The 18,154-nt window shown below is 35.1% G+C and overlaps 1 protein-coding gene across 2 annotated transcripts in view; it reads right to left on the bottom strand.

The window, feature by feature from the left end:
• SNX9 (sorting nexin 9) overlaps positions 1 to 18,154 on the bottom strand; it is a 117,445-nt gene that overhangs the window by 55,111 nt on the left and 44,180 nt on the right. For both annotated transcript variants that reach the window (XM_051998003.1, XM_051998004.1), the window contains exons 2-4: positions 11,134 to 11,220; positions 6,914 to 6,988; positions 5,313 to 5,435 (exon numbers count right to left, since the gene is read on the bottom strand). In XM_051998003.1, the coding sequence (XP_051853963.1) occupies positions 5,313 to 5,435; positions 6,914 to 6,988; positions 11,134 to 11,220 (285 nt within the window). The remainder of the gene's footprint in view (positions 1 to 5,312; positions 5,436 to 6,913; positions 6,989 to 11,133; positions 11,221 to 18,154) is intronic.

Raw genomic sequence — 18,154 nt, 5'->3', positions numbered from 1 at the left:
AAGTGAGAACCTTGCCCAGCAACCATGCTATTAGTTCTTCAGAAATGTTTGATCTGACTGCTAATGATGCCATGGGCTGGGACCATAGTGTCCATAGGGTTTTCTGGGTAGAAGAAATGGAGTGGTTTGCCATTTCTTTCTCCAGGGGTTACGAGGGTAAGTGACTCAGTTAGGGTCACATGGTGACTAACTACTAGAGGTTAGTTCTAAATTCAGGTTTTCCTGACTCTAAGCCCAGCGCTATTGGAACATGTAGTTGGCTCTCAACTATTGAGGACTGAATAGTATCAATTCTGACTTTTCTTCCTATCAATGAAACCACAAAACAAGAAGAAGCATAAGCTAAGTAGAAGGATGAGCCACAGGTTTTCTTGCAGAGGCAGATAAAGATAATCATACTTATTCAGTGGCCATGGGCAACAAGAAACAGTATCTTAAGAGAAAGGTAATTTTAGATTGCAGCATTCATGTTGAGTATTTCCAAGAAAACCACTATTATAAACAATTAAAGTTCCTGCCTCCAAATTTGCTGCAAAGGATGAGGAAACTGGAAGAAATTTTATGAAAAAAATTCAGTAAGTAAGGCTCTCACAATTAAATTAATTTCAATATTTGGTGACTTCAATGCAAAAGTGGACATAGGAAAGAATAAAGAAAATTCTCTGAAAACGTAGCCTGGGAATAAGAGCCAAAAAGAGGACAATAAGACTTGTAGATTGTACAGAAGCCTCACACTTATACAAGTATATATATTTATATAATTCATACCTATATATCTAAATACTTTTTTTAATTAAAAGTTGACTGGTAACTAAGAGAGGGAGTATCAAATACCATTATTAAAAATGAATTTTTTTTTGGCAAGACTGAGTTCTAATGTGCAAATCATTTCTGAATCAGAAAATCAAAATTAACAAAGAAAAATAAGTGTGAGATGTAGTAGCAAATGAAGTTACTCTTACATGATTTAAACAAGCTGACACCAAAAAGAGAAAAGAGATAAAAGATTAGATATTGGCCACGCAAACCATTACCATTTCCTAAGGAAGTTTTAACCAATGCATACTGCCACAACAAAGAGACCTAAAGAGCTCGGAATCATGTATGAACTCTAAGGGCAAAATTTATTAGCACAAAATAGGTCTTAGTAGATGCACACTGAATTACTTGAAGAAGGAGAGCAGCAGCTGTACTAGATCAAGTATATAAAAAATAGGTCCACAATGCCATATCTTTATACTTGTATAAGTATATATAAAATGCCTCCGTAAAGGCTTCCCTCCAATGAAAAACTGCCCAAGCACATGTCAAAATCATTCAAGATTCTTTGAAAAATATAACTTGGTTCAATGACCATCTGACTACAAGTATCAAAATAAAGGATAAACCTGAGATGATGTAAGAGGTATATTTCCTACTATAATTCACAAGTCAAAAATGATTTCCTGTATCTCTGGAATTTTTTTTATCTTTTTTTTTGTGTGTGCCATGGATCTCCCTTGGCAGTCTGGTGAAACCTCTGGTTTCTCAGAATGATGTTGTTAAATGCATAGGATCACAAAAGAAACCTATTACACCAAAACAAAGACATAATATTTCTCCTTATTCTAGTTCACAAACCAACTCCTCTTGAAATCTGTCTATTACCTCTTATTCCTATAAAATATACCTCTTACCTTTTTACTTATCCAGAATTAAACAACCATGCTGAATGGGTACATTATAAATTCACGTTATCCAATTCAACTAGGTTTTAAAAGTAGCAAGGCAGTCCTTTAATTCCTCTATCACAATCTCCCAGACATTACTGCAAACTTTTCTTTCTTCCATAAGCATCTAGTTTTCTCCTTTTCTATTTCAGCTGAGAATCCCACTTCTTACTTTACTAAGAAAACTGAAGCCATGTGATGTGAACTCCCTCCTCTTTCCTCCTCATCTCCACACTCGTTGACACCAGCCCCTCTGTTACCCTTTTCCTAGTTTCTGAAAATGAGATGGCTGTTTTGTTTTTTTTTTTTTTTAATCCAAGACCAACCTCTTTACATGGATACTTGATTCCACCTGTTCCCATCTCCTTCATCAGCCTGTAAATTCACCCTTCCCTTTCTAATGATCAACTTCTCTCCATTTATTAGTGCCTTCCCTACTGCCTTCTAGCATGCCCAAGCCTTCTTCCACGATTAAGACTTACTAAACTCTATCATCCCTTCAAATGAAGAATGGTCCTTTAACTCTTTTCCCTTTCTTAGCCAAATTCCTAGAAAAAGCTGTCAATGCTAGCCCTTTCATGACCTCCACTCTTTTTCATTCCCCAACTCTACCTGAACTCTATTGCTCTACATAAATTTACCAGTGGTTTCTTAATTACCAAATCTAAGGTCATTTCCTCAATTTTCAACCTCTCTATGCACTGTGACTGTTAACTGCCCTCTCCTCCATGAGGCTCTCTGAGTTTTTGTGACACTATTTGCTCTTTCCTGGTTCTCCTCTTATCTGTCTGACCATTCCTTTTCTCCAATCTCAATAAATATTACTCCTTCTTCCATCCTTTGTGATCATAACAAACAAGCCTTTTTTTCTTTTTTCCTACTCCTCAAACACTACACTACATTCCATTTCCCATTTTTGTGCCCTCTCTCTTGGAATGTACTCCCTCTTCAGCTATGCTAGAGAATCCCTTTCTTTCTTGAAGATACATTTTGAGCACCACCTTCTATATGAAGTCTTTCCAGATCTCTCTAATTGCCCTCCTGATAAAAGAGAATAGCATACAAGTCACTATCAGAGAGATGTGTGATTGGAAAAGGATATAATCCCAGAGAAAGATTTACAAAAGCACATAGATGGGAATCCAAAAGAATGAGGAAACATGGATGTGTTGCAATATGAAGTGTTGGAAGGAGTCTCATAATGATCAGATCATAGATATACTGAAGAAACTTGGAAATTTAGCTAGAAAAAAACCACAACTGATAAAAATACTACCATTCTATATTAGTCCTCTTAAAATTATTGTTTTAAGATAAATGTTTTTGATTTCCTCAAAATTATCCACAAAATTTATCACTATCCACTATGCTCAATTTATTGATAGCAAACATTTTTTGAGACCCCATTGTTTATCAATCATATATCTTTTCAATCTAATCAAAGATATAAAGTGAATTAGAAGGGCAACTAATTTAATCTATTTAGTTTCACCTCAAAAGAGATGGCAATACAGTATTTAAGTAAAAATCAGAATCTTTTGTGATTCTGACTATTCACACCCAATCAAAATAGAAATCAGAAAATATATTCCTTGAATATTTAAATAAAGAAATCATTACAGTCTTTGACTTTTAAGAATTTAGATAATTATACTCACTCATGCAGAGAGCCCATCAGAATGTCTCATCCTAATATAAATTTCTACTGAGATGTTCAGAGTATCAGAATTATCGTTTTCAAAATAGTCACAAAATTATTCTTCATGTCTCCAAATATTTGGTTGGTCAGTACACTTCCCTACAACCAAAGTCTACAAATTAAAACTGTACTATCTCCCTAATACTTTTGGGATTGAAATACCTTGGGGGGTTGGAATATAAGCATCATGACTATAGTTATAGCTTTTTCCATCCTCCATCATCCTCTGTGGCTAGAGAATGAGACTACAATCAGGGACATTTAAGTTTAAACTGAGTTTCAGATACTAATTAGCTAAGTGATTCTGGGCAAGGCACTCTGTTTGAATCAGTTTTCTTATCTGTAAAATAAGGTTAACACCATTTCTCAGGATTATTGTGAAGATCAAATGAAAGAGTATTTGTAAAACACCCTTCAAACCTTAAAGGATTAAGTAACTGTTGGTTATTAACTATGATCATTATTATTATTAGAAAAGGACAGGAAAAAAAAAAACCCCCACAAGATTGTCCTTAAATCTTGAAAACAATTTTTAAAGAGAAAAGCAAAAAGAAAACAAGTGATGTGCTATGTAATTTTTAATAAACTTAAGGGTTTCAAATCATAGAATATTATATTTAAAAAGACTCTTACAGTCATTTAGTTCAAGTTGCTTACATTACAGAGTAGAAAACTGAGGTTCAGAAAGATTTTGTGATTTTTTCAAGGTCACTATTCTAGTTTGTATCACAGTATAGTTAGAAATGAAAGCCTGGTCAAATGCACTGGCCAGTTTTGATTTTTAATTTTTACAACTGTAATAAAAATATTTCAAATTAATGCTTTACATGTTTTAAACCATTGTTAGTTTCTAATTCAACACTTTCCCCCTTATGGAGTTCTAAAAATATAAAGAAGTTTTAGAAGAAGACTTTTGGAAATTTTACTGATATCAGGCCCTTAATAGATTACTAAGGAAAACCTAGGGATATTTAAAAATATATCTTTAATTTTGGGAGCAGTTTTTTAAAAAAGTTAAGCAGGCTTTACAGACATGCATTAAAAAAAAAATAAGAAAACCCACCCCTCCAACACACACATTCTTAATGAAATTTTAGGTAACAGGAAAGTAGTAAAAATTAAATCAACTGCCTCAATCATTTTCTTAGAATGACTTGCAGCTCACATTGCATAACTATCTAGATCAATGGTTCTCAAAGTATGGTCTAGAGAATCCTGGGGATCTCTGAAACCCTTTTAGAGGGTCTACAAATTCAAAAATAGTTTTTATTTCCAATATGGTAAATGTCTATAAATATAATCCAGATAAACAAAAACTCTTTGGAGAGATCCTCAATAATTTTTAATAGGATAAAGATACTGAAAACAAAAGTTTGAGAACCACTGATCTAGAAGATCAGGCCAAACTAATATTCTTGTCAGTCAATGGTCAACTGCTTCTATAATAAGATTATAATACTTCAATGAAGTTTTTTTCAATTCATTCCAATGTATTATTAGCTTTCCTTGGTAGACAATAATACTTGGGGAGTTGTTCTGTGGTAGGTACCTTGTCAGTCAAAACTTTTACAAGTAAGTGGTGTTTTTCTCTTTCATGTCCCTCTTTTCTCTACTTTTTTAAACTTCCACAAGAGACGTCATGATTGAATTCATACAATTGTGCCAAAAAATTTTTATAGTCATTAACACCTTGCTTCCTGTTAGTCTCAAAAACAGCCTCTATGGACATTCTCCCAGTGTGATTTGTGATTTCTTTCCTAGTTAACACAACAGAAAGGAAGCACATCACACTAAGAGCAACTCCCTTCTGTGCTTTTAGAGAACGACAAGGGTAACGCAGCGCAGCTCCCACACTAAGTTGTGCGCTCAGCAAAGCCCGCCCCTTTCAGGAAGAGAACCCGTACCTGGTTATTACTGTTGGCCGTCGAGGAGTTGCCTTGAACTGCACTTGAGAGAGAATCCAGGAAGGCTTGGTCAGCTACTGAATTTCCACAAGAAAACTGATCTTTCCCACCATTAGTCAAAATCTGAAGAACAAAGGAGCTTCTATTATTTCCAGGTAATTCACAGTTCACTTGCGGGCCAGCAGAGTCAACATCATGGGGAAAAGGGGTGCCTGAGAGCCTCCGCAGAGACTGCTCCTTTGGTGTCACGGCCTGGGTTTTCCTTCTCTCTCTATCGTCCTCAGCACCTCTCAGGGCGCTTGGTCTCTGTATGAACTTAGGAAATGTTTGCTTAAAAAACCGGGTGAACTAAGTTATTTATTGAAAACCTCAAAGTGATTTTGCTAAAACTACAAAGTCTGGAAGTTGTGATGAGCTTTCTTGACGGTCATGCCTCAGACTTCCCTCAATTTCAAGGGATTTTCAGGCCTCAAATGCAAAGCAGGAAGCGTCTCACAAACTTGAGTAGCTGATTTCCTATCTTTGGACAGACAAGAAGGAGACTTCAGGACTTAGTGAGCTAGACTTCTGGAAGAGCGGGCCTAAGAAAGGCGTTTGTTAAAGGAATTCAGGAGACTCCATCTTCTTTTCTCCCAAAAGACAACATCTCTTTTCTAGAGTTCTCTCTTCCCTTAACCACTAGGGTAACAAACAAAAGCAGACCAAGCACCTCCATATCTCAGCACAGCTTCTCTACAGCCAGCCCAACTTCACAGATTGTAACAGTTTATGTTCCTTGTATACAGATACAGAACCACCACCCACCCAGCAGGGGGAGCTACCAGGTTGGCTGTGTGGTGTTTAATTAAACTGTAGAGATGTGTCTAACCAAGGATGACCAATTCAAGGAATTTTAATGCTGCAGTAATGGACACCAAAGTGAAGAGCTGAAATTGGGCAGCATCTCATGGTTTCAATAAACAGCTAACTTTTTTTTTAATTGGAAAACTGTGGATTGAAAAACATTGGATTTGAGTATGGGCTCAAAGACGAACTCTTTTTGAGGGACTCTGGGCAACACACCGGCCTCTCTCTGGCCCAATTTCCTCTCCTGTATATTTAAAGGGACAGCTCTAAAGTCTACGGAAAACTTTAAGTCCTCTGGGATTTGTGCCTTGGCCCTGCCACTTAGTAGCTGGTAGTGGACAAATCATTTAATCTTAGTTTTCTCATCTGAAAAACAGGGATAACATTTGCATTACCTACCTCACAGGATTATTGTGGGGAAAGTACTTTGTAACTGTCAAGTGTTATATAAAGGTAAGGAATTATATAGTATAATGCCACTAACAAACAATAATAATGAGACAGAGATAAATGAACTATTATCATTATTGTATATTATTATTATTACTTCAACATACAATTTATTATTCACTAAAATCAATAAGATGGTTTCTAATTTTTCCAGGGCAGTTACTGAACAACATCATATGTCATTTTAATCACTACTGATCAAACCAAGAAAAAGAATGCATTTGGTAGAAATAATTGTTATTCTCTTTTCCATTCTGTCCCTCAAACCTGTTCATTCAAAATAAATAATGACTGAAAATTCTTACTTCAACGTAGTCAGTGGGAACAAGCCCTCGTTCTCCTTTGTTATTTTTTCCTTCTAGCCATCCTCCACCTACATCCTAAAAAATACACAAAAAGAAATTTTATCTTTTTGGAAAATTTGTGTGAAGAATGACAACAAAAGGAACAAAGCAAAAACAACTTATACATTAAATATATCATGTCTGAAAATCTATTATTCATAAATTACATCTTCTCCCTCCCAACATCACTCAAACATTCAAAAACTCTGAGACCTTAGCTAGATGAAAAAAAGTTTGGTGAATGACTGATGCTGGTTCTAAATAGTACTCAGTCTATGCAAAGCCTGCTTTATTTTGATAACCACATTTTCTTTGGTCATTATTTAAACTAAAACTCAATTCTAGAAAATTACTAACTTCACAAGAAGTATTGAATACAATGGAAAAAGCGCTGAGCTCCAAGTCCAGAAAAACTGGGTTTGAATCTGAGCCATGGCACTTACTTGCTCTGTCTCCTTGGGTACCTCTCTTTCTTAGCTGGTAAAGAGGGGTGATTTCATAGGTTGCTCTGGGGACCAAATAATTTAACTATATACCTGTCAGTTAATAAGTGTGGTCAGGTCAACTGGGCTAGGGAAATTAATTTTTCTCTTCTTTTCTTTCTAATGCTCTATAGTCTCTCTTTAGGCTAAATAAGAGTATTCAAGATAAATAAACTGACATTCCCCACCCTAATTTTTCACTAAACAATATTTTTAAAGATTTTCATAGAATTTTATTTACCTCAAGAGAAAGAGAACTGATCAACTTACATACAGATTGAAGCCTACTTTTTTTTTTTTACTTTATTTTTCTAGTGGATTTTTTTTGTGTGCTTTCTTTTACAACCTGGCTAATATGGAAATATGTTTGCATGACTTCACATGTATAACTGATATCATAGTGCTATCCTCAAGGGGTAGGGGAGTAGAGAGAATCTGGAACTCAAAATTTAAAAAAATTTTAAATTGTTTTACATGTTATCAGGAAATATTTAACAATATACATATACATATATACATATATATTATAAAAAGAGCTTCCTTTCTATGCCCAAAAGGCCATAAAACTGTATATTCTTTGATCCAGCAGTGTCTCTACTGGATCTGTATCCCAAAGAGATTATAAAAGAGGGAAGAGGACCTATGTATGCAAAAACATAGCAGCTCTTTTTTGTAGTTGCAAGCAACTAGAAACTGAGTGGATGCCCATCATAGTTGGGGAATGGCTGAATAAGTTGTAGTATATGAATATAATGGAATATTGTTGTTTGGTTAAAAAAAAAAAAATGATGAACAGGCTGATTTCAGAAAAGCCTAGAAAGACTTACATGAACTGGAGCTAAGTGAAGTGAACAGAACCAAGAGAATGTTGTACAGAGCAACAAGATTATGTAATGATCAACTGTGAAGGACTTGGCTCTTTTTAACAATGAAGTGATAGCAGATAGATAACTATGGAGACTAAATGTGGATCAAACCATTATATTTTTGCCTTTTTTTGTTGATGTTTGTTTGCTTTTTTTTACTATGGTTTTTTCCCCCCTTTTGTCTGATTTTTCTTCTTCAGACAAATATAGAAATATGTTTAGAAGAATTACACATGTTTGCTTGCTGTCTTGGGAACAGATGGGGGAGAGGGAGAAAAATGTGGAAGAAAAGGTTTTGCAAAGGCGAATGTTGGAAACTATCTTTGCATGTATTTGGAAAAAAATTTTTTTAAATTTTTTTTAAAGAGCTTCCTGAAACTCCTAATTAAACATCTGTAGTAGTCTATCCTAAGCTAGTTGAATTTGGTTTCAAGGGTTTTCTTTCTTTTTTTTTTTTCCCCAGGGGAAGGGGAAGAAAAAAAAAACCTCAATAGAAAAAATAAGTTTAATTTTTAAAAGTTCAACAATTTAGTTCAAAAATGAGTTTACAGCCTTAAGACATTGTCTTAAAAATAAAATGAATTCACTTTATTTCTAAGAGCCAAGAATATAAATATAACCACAAGCTAAAAGATATTTAGCAGATGCCTGATGATGTTTAGTGAATTAACAACCATCAATTTTTGTTCCAGTAATCTTGCTTAGAAGCCTGGAAATTTGGGTTAAAAAATAACCAAGTAATTTTCAAGTGTATCCATGATTTTTCCTTAGCCCTCACAACTTCATGGACAAAGGTCTCTGACACTCTTTCCCATCCTTTGCCTTTTGAAATGCTCTCTTCCTGTGGTTTTCTACATTTTGGCTTTTCCTTTATTTCCCTGGCTTGTAGCCAGCCATAAAAGCAACTCAAGTACCCTCTTGTCCAGAAAAATTTTCCCAGATTTCCCTTTCCTTTCAGACCTCACACAGATAGCACTTTGTTTTGTAATTTAAATGCACTTAGTATCATTGTTTATTACTACCGCCAGTCTCTGCACTCCCTCCCCAATAAACTGGGAAAGTATGGGCCGTGTTTTAGCTAAACTCTGTACCTTCTTTTGAAATTACCAACTAATCAATAATTCTCAGGAGCCTGCTCTGCGCCAGGAACTGCGTCCTGAGAATCCACGTTTCACAAACGTTTGTTGGTCTGCTGGCTTGGAATCTCAGGATGTTTGAAATCAACCAGGGCAGCGCTTCTGCCTTTTTTGCTCTCACAGATAAAGCCCTTTCTACCCTGTTCCTTCTAGGGGAGGTGGTGAAAATTCTTCCAGTTCCTTCACTTTCTCTTCTCTGAGGAAAACAGGAGAGAGGGCAGTGGCGGCCAGCACCTGCAGCCGACCTTCCTCCCTGAGAGCGCTGACGTGGGTTCAGGCCCACAGGGCCTCCTCACCTCGCTGTCCCCGTACACGCTCACTGGCCAGCCTTCACAAACCCTCCCAATTTCACAACTGGCCTTCTTCAGCACGACTTCTGCTGCTTCTATTGCTGAGTCCCGTCTGATTCTTTATAACCCCATTTGGGGGTGAAAGTGAAAACAGAAGAGATGGGAAGAAGACTGGGACTGAAGGAAGAGGAACCTGAAGGATGATCTGAAGGGTTTTCGTGATGATTAGAGCAGCTAGGGAATAGAATATAGGCCCAGGGTCACGAAGACCCGAGATCAAATCTGACCTCGGACACTTATCAGCTATGTGATCTTAGCCAAGTCACTTAACCCTGTTTGCCTCAGATTCCTTGTCCATAAAAATGATAGGAAACAGCAAACCAGATCAGTATCTTTGTCAAAAAACAAAAACAAAAACAAAAACTCAAATGGGTCATGAGGAGAAAGACACTATTTAAATGATTTAACAATAACAAATAGTAACAACTATGTTCCTCATAAAAGAGGTAGATCTTCTAGGTTTCTATGATCCTTTGCTGAAAATGTAATAAAATTGACAATTTATTCTGAAAAGATATGAGCAACACATTCTATATAATAGATATTCAGTAATCTTTTAAGTAAATTAAAGTAAAGTAAAGTAAATGGCAAGGGCTACATCTAATACTTTTGTTTCACCCAAAGCACTTAAAATTACTGGGATGACTGATCTAACATAATGAAAAAATGTATGCAGAATATGCATTTATTTTGCCATTTCTGATCATAATGTGGTAGTATGACTCACAGTAGAATAGGAAGTATGGACTGAGTAGCTGCCCTACTCAGAAAGCATATTTTTTGATGAGACACAAAAAGATTCAGCATTTACCAGGCTTATGAAGATTAGTTTTATGCCTGAATTCTGCTAGTTTTTCCAAAACAGAGTCAAAACTAGAATCTCTATGATTCCATTATACTTATTTATAAGATGTGGTTAATTGATTCCCTGTTACTAATATAGATCTAAAGTTTAAAAAGTGAATGAAATTCCTAACATATATTTTATTTTACCTGATACTTCCATTTCTAAGTGAGGTCTATTTTATAATGACACTGAGTAATTCCTTCAGGATAATAAGCCAAGAAATTTATAAGCATCTTCTTTTATCTTTATAACACATGACACTGTGTTGTGGTGACAGGGGAAACCATCACTCTGAAAGTCATGAATTCAGTAGTAATCTCAACTGTCTTAGCAGAATTTTAATCCTCTCTTAAGATTTAGGAAAGTAATATTTTACTTTTGGTCCATTTACCATTACACTTCAGAGCAGAGAGCAAAAAATCTTTTGTGGTCTTGAATAATCAATTCTGCTCTATAGTGAATCCTACAGTTCGGTGACCTCAACTTTCTATTTTTCTTACCGGATTTGTAATTGTGATGATCTCCCCTTCAATAACCGTCAATTCATTATTTCCAGGTTCAGCATCAAAATTATACATTACCCGAGCCTGTAAAGATAGGGATGAAAAGGGAAGAAAAGAGAAAGAACATGTTAGTTTTGCTTTGAAATATGCCACAATATATTCTATAAATTGATAAGTATGACTAATGATTCATAACTAAGAGATGACAGATTGAGGAGAGTAGGTAAGTCCCTCATTAGCTTGATTTCAAGATACAACAGTAAAAAAAAAAAAAATTGGAGATTATGCTATTGAGAGCATCTTCATTCATGATATTTCCCATATGTAGAATGTCACTATTCTTCATCACTGAATTCCTACCTATCCTTTAGAGACCAGCACAGAAGTCACTTCTTCCAAGAAACCTTCCCTGGTCTCTCAGGTCATTTCAGGTGCTCCCTGAGGGAGCTGACATGTCTGGTATACAACTCGATGTTGGCCACATAGAAAAGACTTAATAAATAAATTTCTTGTGCACTCACTCTCATTTTCCTGATTTTGTTTGCTTCAATTTGCATCAGTTTAAATTAGTCTTCCAATGCTTTACTTTATTCACTTGATGCCCATGTTGCCTAACTGGACATTAAGAGGCCAAACTTTTTTTCCCCGACACAATACTTAGGACATATTTGTTGAGCTAAAATTAGAAGAATTTTTACATGAAATATATGATTTCCAGATGGCTATATATAACCTAGTACAGCCATTCAAAAAGTACCAAAAATTATTTTAAAAAAACAGAACTACCTATAAATGTATAATGACTAATGCATGACCCAAATAACATGATTTTTCAATTTTTTTCTGTTCTAAGAGAAAAAAAAATTAGGGTGAGGTACTCATTCATCAGACCATTAAATAAATAAATATATATATATATATATAAATAAAATTTAAAAGTATCCATTTCTAAAATTAAAAATTAGGATTGTTTGCAACCAATATATTATATACTCTCCTGAGAAGTACAACTTTAGATAAACAAGGATGTCTTTTCTCTCGACTATTATTTTACATAGTTCTAGAACTGCTAGTAATAGTGTGACACAAGAAAAAGAAATCAAACAACTGACCATAAACCAAGAAAAAACAAACATCTCAATGTCAAATCAAAGAAAAAAATAAGCTAAAAATAACTGAAACAATTAAAGATTTCAGTAAAATAGCAGAATACCCCCCAAAAAAAATCTACAAAAAGTGTGTGTTTCTATATAACAGTAGCATAAATGAGGAAATAATAGAAAGAGAAATCCCATTAAAAATAATGGAAAAGAGCATAAAATACTTGAGAACCAAGTTATGAAAACATTTGGGACATTTCAATAAAATGGCAAAACACTTTCTAGAAATAAAGGAAAATATGATAGGAGGCACACTTAGTGATCATATCATATTTTGTGCTATACAAACCAAATTATCACAGAGTATAGTTACCTTCCACAGTTGGACCAGAAAAGCAATAAAATTTACTTGCACACACAAGTTGTAGAATCTTAAGTATAGGGTAAAAAGTAAGAAATAGGTAAGTGATCTAAGTAAAAAGATTACATACATTCTCCTTATAATTATGAAAGGAGAGAATTAATTTAACATAACATTTTAATTTTTTCAATTATTATTTTTCCCATTATACCCCCAACCAACTGTCTCTGATATTACATGCAATATGCCATACTCTTAGTCCTCCTGTCTTTACAACAAAGGAAGGAAAATATGACTTTTCCAATCTACAGTTTGCCATGTCCTAGCACAAATCAATGTGCCCTTAAGATTCAATCTTTTTTGTCACCTATCCTAGATATTTTTTTGTTTCCTTGATTAGCTGGCATTTTAGTTAGCATGTAATAATCTATCCATTGTAGAATGCTTGGGCTTGTTGTCAATATTACCTGGATTCAAGTTATATCTTTTAGGTAGAGTTGTGATCATTGCTACTACCTCAGACCACAACCTAATTCTTTTTTTATTATTCCTTTCTCTATCTATGAAGTTTCTAACAAAGAATGGCACTGGAAAACATCCTTAACATAAGAATATTAATTGTCCAATTAAGTTGAATACTCTGGACTGACATCCATTAAAGTGGGGCTTTAAAACTAGGTAAATCGTGTGTGTGTGTGTGTGTGTGTGTGTGTGTGTGTGTGTTTTCTCTTTGTACCTTTTCCATAGGACAATTTAAAACAAACCCCAAAACTTTAATTCCTGCATTGGCCATGTCCAATTACACATACTGCTTTCTGGATTTTAAGTCCATTATATCTCTGGCAAGAAGTGTATGATGTGATTTATCTTTAGTTTTCTACCCTCCTGGCTTATCATTGTATTAATCAGAGCTCGGGTCTTTCAAAGTTGTTTTTTTCTATGATGTTGTTGTCAAACCTACTATAACATCTTCAGTTTCCCTTGAGACTATTATCATATATTGTTTTAGATGCATCTTTACGTATGGAAAAATACATGGATATATGTGTGTTTGAGTATAAATAAAAAGGTTTAAGGTTTAAAATTTTACTCAAGAGTCAGGAAGTCCCCCATTAATTTTTTTTTCCTTTTCTTTAATAATTGAACAATGTCTTATAATCACATTATTTCTGGGTATCAATAAATACTGTTTCATGGAATAAATGCTACCTGTTTTTACAGGACACACAATCAACAAAAGGAGTACTGTAAGTCAGTACTGAGACAGACAGCCAAAACAGCTTATGTGCCTGTTGGCTTCATTGACAGGCAGAGCTTCCAGGAATGAGGGAGGTCACAGGTCCACTGTATTACTGCCTTAGTCATATCAAACCCAAAAATTCAAGGCTTAGTATCACATTTTAGGGGAGACCCAGAGGACTGCAACAATACTGGGGAAGGCCCTCTATTTCATGCTGTATTTTTCACATCACTCCCCCTCACCCTTTCTGTTTTTACCGAAATCCTCTCTTACATGGCATTCTACCTCCCGTCTTTGCACAGGCTGTCCCCCCCATTCTGTTTCTTGAATCAAAATCTACCTCAATTACTATCTTCCTGTCTATCTTCCATCCCCCAGGTTTGTTCTCTCCTTGGAAACTACTATATATTTCCTTTTTAATACATTTCTATTTATTCATCTGCAAATGTTTTCACAATCCCTAAACCCTGGAATATAAGATTAATGAAATTTAAACTCTGGTACCTGACACTGCATTTGACAAAATATTATTGATAAAAATAAAAGTATTTATTTCAATAATAAAGTACATTTTAAAATAAAGCAGTATAAATGCTTGTTGAACTGAAGTGGAATACAGAAACAAAAAGTTCTCTACCACTATTATGAAATTAATTCAGCTAACTACAGTGTGTTAGAAAGAAGGGAAGGAAAGGAGGAAGAGAGGAAGGAAGGAAAGGAAGAGAGGGAGGGAAAGGAAAGAAAAGAGAAGAAAGGAAAGGGAAGGGAAGAAAGGAAAGGGAGGGAAAGGAAGGGAAGGGAAGAAAGGAAAGAGAGAAAGAAAGAAACATTATTAAGCACTAGTCAATAAAACATTAAGTGCCTGCATCACATAGCTTCCAGTCTAATGGGGAAGACAACAGGCAAATTATGGACAAAAACATATACAGGATAAATTGTATCCTGTATATCAACAGAGGGTAGTACATACAGGAGATAAGGAAAGGCTTCGTATAGAAGGAAGTATTTTAGTTGGGACTTGAATAAGGCCAGAGAAGCCTGGAGTCAAAAGCGAGGAAGGAGAACCATGGCAGATAGTAAAAATGCCCCAAGTTGTCAAGTACAAGGAACAGTGAACTCCAGTGGGATTCAAGCCTCAGAGTTCAAAAGAGTAGTAAGCGGACTGTGAAGGGCTTTTAGAGTTGGTTCTGGGGGACCTTCTGAAAATGGAACTACTTGCAAAGTGAAGGGGGCAGCCTGGAGGTGAAGGGAACTGAGCGTTGGGCTTGGAGTCAGACCCACCTTCATGAGTCCCAGCTCAGCCTCAGACAATGACCCTGCACTTAGCACTTAACCCTGATTGCCTTGGTTCTTCACCTGTAAAAGCTGGTGAAGGAAATGGCAAGCCATTCTAGAACCTCTGCCCAGCTTTCCTGAAGAGGTTATAACAAGTAACTGAACAACAACAAATCACCTCAGGGATCTTTTCCAGCTCCAATTCTGAGAATGTGTGAGATATTAACACAAATTCAAAGTACTAGAGAACCTGCCTCTTAGTACATGCCATCCTTTGGGAATACAAATAAATGTTCCAGAAGTCAAAACTTACCACTTTAATTACCAAAATTTTTTTCTTATTGAGTCACTTGGAATAAAAATCTGTCTAAAACATATGACACTCTTCCATACCTTCTCAAACAGACACTATATAGTGGACATGGTTTAACCTTTCCTTGATGACTCAAGGTCATCATTATGAACTCAGAATCATAAAAGATTAGAACGTTATGAGACCTTAGAAACCATCTAAGTCTATCTAGCTCTTTCATATGAGGAACTTATTAAAATTCACTTATTTGAAACTGCCAAGTCCCAGAAGGTATGGAATAAATAAAATGTGACTAAAATGAATGAATCCCATTTCTCTAACTTCCAAGGAGTTAATAATGGCATTCTTCAGACTGAGGTATGTTGGACTATTTGCTCCCTTCTCAAAAGGGCATCAAGGTACCAAGCTTCTTGGGCTCTTTTATATGGTGTTTTTTTTCTTTTAATCTAATACACTATTGTGATATAACAGTTATCTCCCAAACATCCAATCAATCTCCCTTCCAGAGTACATTCCTTGAAAAAGTTTAGCAGTAGTTAAAAGAAAAAAGGGATGTGCCCTTTAATAAACCATATGATACTAATATTGACCTTTGTAACTAAACAGAATTGCTTTTTCTTGATTTTGTCTCCTCCCTCTTGTGACAAATGGCATTATTACTAAAGTAAGGGCAATCAGGAAGACATCAAAAGTTACCAACTTCTACGTCTATTTTCTCTTTATAAAATTTTCAAGAAAATGGTATATAAACACATATAAATGTATATATAATACATGTGTGTGTTTGACTTTCACATATACTTTCCAGAAAATGTGATGTAAAGAATATAGTATACTAAGAGTAGGGAGGTGACTGGTTTTCTAGTTTCAGATACAACTGAATATGTGGGTCAGACTACAACTAAAGAAGGTTTCATGGTATCAGGTTCAGGGAACCAAATTTTATTTATTATTTTTAAAATTTTAATTTATTATTTTTATTTTCAGTTCTAAATTCTCTCCTCTCTCTGCTCTACCCAGGTAAGATCAAAGACATTTATATGAAGTCATGCAAAACCTTTCTACATTAGTCATACTGAGAGAATAAAACAAACAAACAAACAAAAAATCTGCTTCAATCTGCGCTCTCAGTTCTCTTTCTGAAGATGGATAGTACTTTTTAAAATTATAAAGCTTTTTATTTTCAAAACATAGGTATAATTTTAAATATTCATCCTTGCAAAATCTTGTATTCCAAATTTTTTCCCTCCATTACCTCCTCTAGATTGCAAGTAATCCAATATGTTAAACATGTATAATTATTCTATACGCATTTCTAAAATTATCATGCTACACAAAAAAAATCAGAACAAAAAGGGGGGAAAAAAGAGGAAGAAAACAAAATGCAAGGAAACAACAACAAAAAAAGTGAAATACTATGTTGTGATCCACATTCAGTCCCCACAGTCTTTCTCTGGGTGCTGATGGCTCTCTCCATCACAAGACCATTGGAAATGGCCTGAATCACCTCATTGCTGAAAAAAGACACGTCCATCAGAATTGATCATCATATAATCTTGTTGTTGCTGTATACAATAATCTGCTCATTTCACTTAGCATCAGTTCATGTAAGTCTCTCCAGGATTTTCTGAAATCATTCTGCTGATCTTTTCTTATAGAACAATAATATTCCATAATATTCATATACCATAACTTATTCAGCCATTCTCCAACTGATGGGCAGTGGATAATACTTTTCATCAGGTCCTTAAGACCTGTCAAGGATCATTGTATCCATCAATCATTAAGTTGTTCACAGTTGATTATCATTATTACTATATCACTATTACTGTATACAACATTCTCCAAGTTCTGCTCACTTTGCATCAGTTCATACTGTCTTCCCAGGTTTTTCTGATACCATCCTCTTCATCATTTCTTACAACACAATAGTATTCCATCACAATATTATACTATCCTAGTGGAGCCATTCCCCAGTTGATGGGCATCTCTTCAGTTCCCAATTCTTTACCACCACAAAAAGGGCTGCTACAAATAATTCTGTATAAAAGTCCTTTTCCTTTTACTTCTTTGGGGGCACCAGACTTTATGACAGTATTCATGACAGCATTATAAGCTAGAGAGCATTCAGAGGAAGGAAACAAGGATGATCCTGAAATCATGCTAAGAATCAGTTGATCATAGAATACTTGGAGACATCAGACCTGTCTTCAAGAATTCGAGGGGCTATGTAGAAGAGATTATATTTTCTCGTTTGGCTACAGAGATCAGAACTAGAAACAACAGGCAGAAATGGTAGATTGTCAAATTTAGGTTTGATGAGGACAAACCGTCTTTTAACGATTAGGGCTGCCTAGAAGCACCAGATGTTATCTGTACTATATTGTAGCAGCCCTACAACAGATTTTCAAGCACAGACTGACCACCTGTTGAATATATTATCAAAGAGACCCGTCTTCAAGTATAGGATGGATTGATAACTTCTGAGATTCCTTTACACTCAGATTCTATAATGTTCTAATGGCATCTCATGCATATTTTAATTTTAATTTGTCTTGAAAAGCTTGATCACAGAGATAAACTTTACTCAATGCTATCAACATCAAATGAAGCAATGTCTAAAAATATTATAATAAACTAAAAAGCACAGCATAATAATGTAACTATGAGTCACAACAAATATTCTGACATACATCACTATTATAGTTCTAAGATCATAGGATCATTAA

This window comes from Antechinus flavipes, chromosome 4, assembly GCF_016432865.1.
Source record: "Antechinus flavipes isolate AdamAnt ecotype Samford, QLD, Australia chromosome 4, AdamAnt_v2, whole genome shotgun sequence".
In the NCBI taxonomy this organism is placed as follows: Eukaryota; Metazoa; Chordata; class Mammalia; order Dasyuromorphia; family Dasyuridae; genus Antechinus; species Antechinus flavipes.
This window is presented reverse-complemented; position numbering and strand designations above follow the sequence as displayed.